Source organism: Pteropus vampyrus, unplaced genomic scaffold (assembly GCF_000151845.1).
Source record: "Pteropus vampyrus isolate Shadow unplaced genomic scaffold, Pvam_2.0 Scaffold172, whole genome shotgun sequence".
Taxonomy (NCBI): domain Eukaryota; kingdom Metazoa; phylum Chordata; class Mammalia; order Chiroptera; family Pteropodidae; genus Pteropus; species Pteropus vampyrus.
This window is the reverse complement of record NW_011888953.1, coordinates 1,287,730-1,293,690: the sequence shown is the minus strand read 5'-3', so window position 1 is coordinate 1,293,690 and position 5,961 is coordinate 1,287,730. Positions and strand designations below refer to the sequence as shown.

The following is a 5,961-nucleotide window of genomic DNA, read 5'->3' as shown; positions in this document are numbered from 1 at the left end:
TCCCAGGCTGATATCTTCATCATGCCCTTGGGTAGCAGAGAACCAGAAAGAAAAGGAAGGAAATCAAGAGAGACCCCAAGCAAGCATGATTACTCACTCAAGGCTCAGACTTCAAATTCTTGTTTGCTTCATCATGAAAGCTCACCTCCTGGCATTGTAGGCTAATGATATGTCCTTGAATCTGACCCAGCCCAGCAGCACTTCACTTACAGGGTACGAGTTGGAGAATGGGGTGGGAGAAGGTCGTTATGCTCCTCATAAAAGTCAAACTTTCATGAATGTGATAATGGGACTTGAACACTTCTGTCTGTTCAGACTGGCATTTGTTAGGAAGTATTGTCAACGAACAGCCCATAACACTTTACTATGAAGAGTTGGCTGACAAGGACACTTCTAAAATCTGTTAACAAATTGCCCTTCCCTGGAAATGTAAAGGAAAGAAGTCACTTGGGCAGTGTCCACTACAGTGATTTTAGTAAAATGCTTAGTACAGTGCTTGATATTTTGAGAGCAATCAATAAGTTACAGTACAGTGACAGTAATGGCTTTATTTCAACTAGTGGTGGTACCAATGTTGTTGGCTAGGACTATACAGGGAAAAATGTTTTTATAGACAATTTCTAAATCAGTTATTTGAACATAGGTTGCCTGATGTTTAGAAGAAGGCATGATTTATAAGCCAAATATATCTAAAGAAACATTCGTTAGTGCAGAATAAACATACTCTTTATCTTTTATTTCTGTTTAGGGTGAAGGTGCCATGTTTCCTGTTGGGAAAAACATAGTATATTCTTGCAAGGAAGGATACTCTCTTATTGGAGACCCTGTTGCCAGATGTGGAGAAGATTTACAGTGGCTTGTTGGGGAAATGCATTGTCAGAGTGAGTGGCCTCGGTTGTAGACTAAATTTAAGATGAGAGAATAATGTAGATGAGAATGAATCCAGATAAGTGATTGCTCACCATGTGCCCCATGTCTTGACCTCCCTTTTCTGAAAACCTCATGTGATTCTGTCCAAGTTTCAGGAGAGCCTTGAGAAAGCCCTCAGCATTCTCTAGTCGAAAGCTCTCCTGTTCAGTGAGGCACATTTTATTGTGATTTTAAAGTTTCTGGTGCAAATTAGAATTGGCTGGGGAGCTCAGTTCTGGCTAAAACCATTAGGCCATGCTCTAGAATTCAATTACTAGGAGTGTACCATAATCAGCTTACTTCCTCAAATGCTTTGGATCCTGGTCTATTCAGATGTAGGCACCTGAGTAAGACCTTTTGCATATTGTATCATTTTAACATTGCTCTTGGCTTCCATCTCAGTTGTACCGCAGTATGTTTGTTTGACAGATGGATAGACAGAGTTGTAGGAATATATTTTTCTTCTATCAGGTAATCTGTGCTATGTAAGGAACGCCCTAAAACACATGTGTACATTTTATTTCTTGGGTATTTACCTGTTAGTGAAATTTCTGAGTCACAGGGTACACAGACAGTAGATTTAGTAGGTGCAACCAGTTTTCCTCATGATGGTACAGTTTACCATCTGAGAAGTTAAGATCGCTCTATGTTATCACCTATACTTGAGATCATCTATCTTTAAAATTTTTAAGCTACATTGGTGAGTGTGTAGTGATATCTAATTTTTTAATTAATATTTTTAAATTTGCACTTTCCTTACTAATAGTGATGTTAAGCCTGTTTTCACATGTTTATTGGCCAATTGGAAATCTTCTTTGGTGAAGTGGCTGTCTAATCTTTTGCCCATTTTTTTTTATTGGTTCATCTATCTTTTTTTTCATTGATTTGTAGGATCTTTTCTCATTCTGTCTCTTTCTCTGTCAGTCTCTCCATCTCTCTCTATGGAGTCCTTGAGCAGAAATTACTAAAATGGAATATAAATATTCCCTAGGTAGGAATAATAAAGCCAAAAATTGGTTCTATGAAAAGATTAATAACATTCTTCTGCTTGAAGAGGTTTTTTTCCTATATTGTGAAACTGTCCAAGTCTTTGTTCACCTTAAAATGTCTTTATTTTATCTTAATTTTTGAAGTATATTTTTATTGGATAAGGAATTATAAGTTAGCAGTTATTTTCTTTCTGGGATCCCCATCCCCTGAGCTGTAGACTGGTACTGGTCAGCGGCCTGTTAGGAACCGGGCCGCACAGCAGGAGGTGAGTGGCAGGTGAGCAAGTGAAGCTCCATCTGGATTTGCAGCCGCTTTCCAGTGCAAGCATCACTGCCTCAACTCCACCTCAGATCATCAGGCATTAGATTCTCATAGGAGGGAGTATAGCTCAGTGATAGAGCATTTGACTGCAGATTTTCATAGGAGCACCAGTCCCTGGTATCAAAGGTTGGGGACCGCTGCAAAGATTTTATTACATTACATCTGACTTCATTGTTTTCTAGTGAGAAGTCAACTCCTGGGCTTACTGTTTCTCTGAAAATCATATTTTTCTGTCTGGCTGCTTTTAAGAAAAACATTTTTTGTCTTTGTTTTTCAGAAACAATTCCACTCTGTTGTGATTTGGTGTAATTTTCTTTGTCTTTATGCTGGTTGATACTCAAAGCCCTCTTGAAACTGTGCTTTAGTGTTCTTTGTTAATGGGAAATTCTTGACCATTCATTGTGTCCTCAAACCATCAATCTGTCCCATTCTCGCTCATCTCTTCTCATGAGACACACATGATACATATTATAGACTATATATATATATAGAGAGAGAGAGAGAGAGAGAGAGATATCTCATACACTATTTTCTTCATTTTACATTATTTCCCCTCTTTGTTTTATTCTAAATATTTTCTATTGAGCTATCTTACAGTTTATTAATTCTCTGTACAGTTGTGTATATAATCTGCTTTTAGGTGCTCTACTGAGTTCTTAATTTCAATACCAATTCTAGGTATTTTATTTGTCTACTTTTCTATACTTTTTAATTCTCTGTTGAAATTTCCATCTTGTCATTTAATTTTTCCCCCAACATGTTAATCACAGTTATTTCAAAGTCAATGTCTATTAATTCCATTGTATGGATGTGCTGTGGGTCTGCTTCTATGATCTTTTTTTAAAAATTATTTTAGTCAATTCTTATCTTTTAAATGTTAGATTAGTTTTGATTGAATGCTAGACTTTATGTATGAAAAATTAAAGGAATAATTTAAGGCTTTGGATAACGATCTTCCTCTACAGAAGATTCAGTTTTGTCTCTGGCAAGCAGTGAGGCTGGTTTATACCCAGTTTACCATTATTCCTGATGCGTGGCCATTCAGGGATCCCAACTGAAATGTTAGTATGGAATTTCTACCTATGTCCCTCCTTTTCAACAGCACTGGACACTATTTCTGACTCCCTAACCCCATGAGTCTGCTAAAAGCTCTACTTAGTTTTTCCACCTTTGAGCTGCAGCTTTCTCCTCAATTTAGCAGCCTTTCGGCATTTAGTTTTCTAATTTACAAACACCTCAAGGAGAATGGCAATACCGAATGTGGCAGTTACCACTTCAGACTTCCTTTCTTTTTAGAATCTTGAACCTTCAAAACTTCCATTGCCTGAATAGCTCTCTGATGCTTTCAGAATATTGTTTCTTTTACTTTTACTTTTGTACAGCCTTTTCTCTTTTGGTGGGAACATGATTGAGAAGCCAGCAATTGTGTCATGGCCAGAAACAAACAAATCCGATCCTAGATTATTAGCTGTTTGAAGGCAGAATATGTAACTTGTATCTTGTTGTATGTATCCCCAGCAGCACACAACACACTTGGCAAAATATAGGCACTCAATAGGATGCTGTTTTTGAAAGAATGAGTAAATGAACTTAATGATGAAAATGACACAGAACTAGAGCAGTATTTTGTAGAATATTGTCCAAAGTCCATTAGCAAGATTGCCAAGATTTTTTAAATTGTGAATTCTGACTTGCTTTCTATAACTATCCATGCTTCTCATTTTTCTCTTTGCTTGTTTTCACATAGAAGATTTGAGCTAATGAACATAATCAAACAAGAAATAATAGAGATAGGAAGCCAAATAACATTTGACACTTTTATAGTTTCGAGGTTAAAAGGCCATTCTTTAAAATTTCAGATGGTAAAATATTGAACTGGATATATGCTAATGATATGCAAATAAATACAGCTCTTAGGAAAATAATAATGGGATTTAACCAGACCAGAGAAATAAGTGAAAGCTGTGAAAACTCTGGTTTTGACAGCTGGCTGGACTTTAGGACTCTATTTATAAGGCTTATTCATTTTAAGTTATCACATTGCTTTGAGGGTAGGTGTGGGAGGGTGGGAACTGTTCTGGTGTTCAGTCATTCTTTGGCCAGTTACATACCAGGCACTGTGGGACTTTTAGGGCACTCTAAAGAGTGAACTCATCTCTTCCTCCTTGTCCTCTCATGTGAAAAAGCAAAGCAAGCATATCGGCGCCATTCAAGGATATCGTTTTTTCTTAAAGATGATTTTGGAAAGCAATGACTCTTATTTTCTACTTTTTATCTTTAGAAATTGCCTGTGTTCTACCTGTACTGATAGAAGGCATACAGAGTCATCCCCACAAACCTTTCTACACAGTTGGCGAGAAGGTGACCTTTTCCTGTTCAGGTGGCATGTCCTTAGAAGGTCCTTCAACATTTCTCTGTGGATCCAGCCTTAAGTGGAGTCCTGAGGTGAAGAATGTCCGGTGTGTGCAAAAAGGTGAGTGGTTGCTAGGTCTGTCCAAGGACACCTGCACTCAAGTGGCTAAGAGTCTTCGTGGCGGTCTTTTAGGGCACTGAATCGCCATAACTGTTAGTCCTTCCCTCCATTCCCACCCTGCTATGAATATGAGTCAGTTCATAGACTGGATAGCAGATTTTTTTACACGGCACAGATAGACTCATGGAATGCAAAGAAAGGCAAAACTGAAATTTTTTTATATCAGATATTAACTTCATATTTGTTATGGTGACAAAAAAATTTTTTAAGTTAATTTCTGGTTTCCTTTTGATTTTTTAAACTTACTTTTCTTAAGTACAGAGTTGAGATTATAATTTATGTAAAATTCTGAATATTTCATTTCTGTGATATCAAGGAGTTTATTAGTATTATCGAAATCAAAAATGTAAAGACATTTACATTTAACACTGCAAAACAAACTATTGAAGAAAAAGTATTGTAGTTTGTAAAGTTCTTAATAGTGGAAATCTAAAAATCTACTATTTTGACTATTAGGCAAATTAAAAAAAATTTTTTTTTTTTTAAATTTAAAGTAGGAAGAGATTTGGAAAGCCAAAGTATTTCTTTTTTTAGAGATATTTAAGATGAGATGGATTTGTTTTTTAAAATGACTTCTTTCTTTCTTGTTCATATTTTTTAAATAAATGAAAAAATATACGTTTGAAACAAAAACAGGAAAGAAGAAAAACTCACTTGTATATTTTATATGGCATTTTTATTTCTCTAGTGTATAATTTTTAATTCAATACTGAAATTTGTCTCTTATAGTGAGAAGGAAATACTAGATTCCACGAATGATACTATTAAGTGAATTAGATGGTCACAACTGAAAACAGAAAGCTACGTGGAGCACTCCATGACTGATGGCAGACATGGGGTGTTAAATAGATCAGCGAGGACAGAGTAGGAGGGCGGCATGTCCAATGGGATGCCCGCCGTGCCAATCTTCATGTGCACCTCAGCTGTCAAAGGCCCATATCAGACAGTTTTATTTTCTACCTACACTGAAGCATAAATATGAATTTATTTGGGGTATTTGAAGTAATGGACTTGTGCTAGTAATTCTAAAATTATTATTATTTTTTGCCTTGATAGCTCATTTCCTTTATTTGTTTTTAATTTTAATTTTTAAATTTTTATTATAGTGACGTTGGTTAACAAAACTCAGTAAGTTGCAAGTAATTCTAAAATTAAAGAGAACAATGTACAGTTGATGAGATTGCTCTTTAATTCCAAATGAGATTATA

At 36.0% G+C, this 5,961-nt stretch overlaps 1 protein-coding gene across 1 annotated transcript in view; it reads left to right on the top strand.

The window, feature by feature from the left end:
* The window catches only part of C7 (complement C7), a gene marked incomplete at its 5' end in the record, with an annotated part of 41,491 nt that overhangs the window by 26,556 nt on the left and 8,974 nt on the right, over positions 1–5,961 (top strand). The window contains 2 exons of the mRNA XM_011370702.1: positions 749–881; positions 4,502–4,693. Coding sequence (XP_011369004.1) covers positions 749–881; positions 4,502–4,693 — 325 coding nt within the window. The remainder of the gene's footprint in view (positions 1–748; positions 882–4,501; positions 4,694–5,961) is intronic.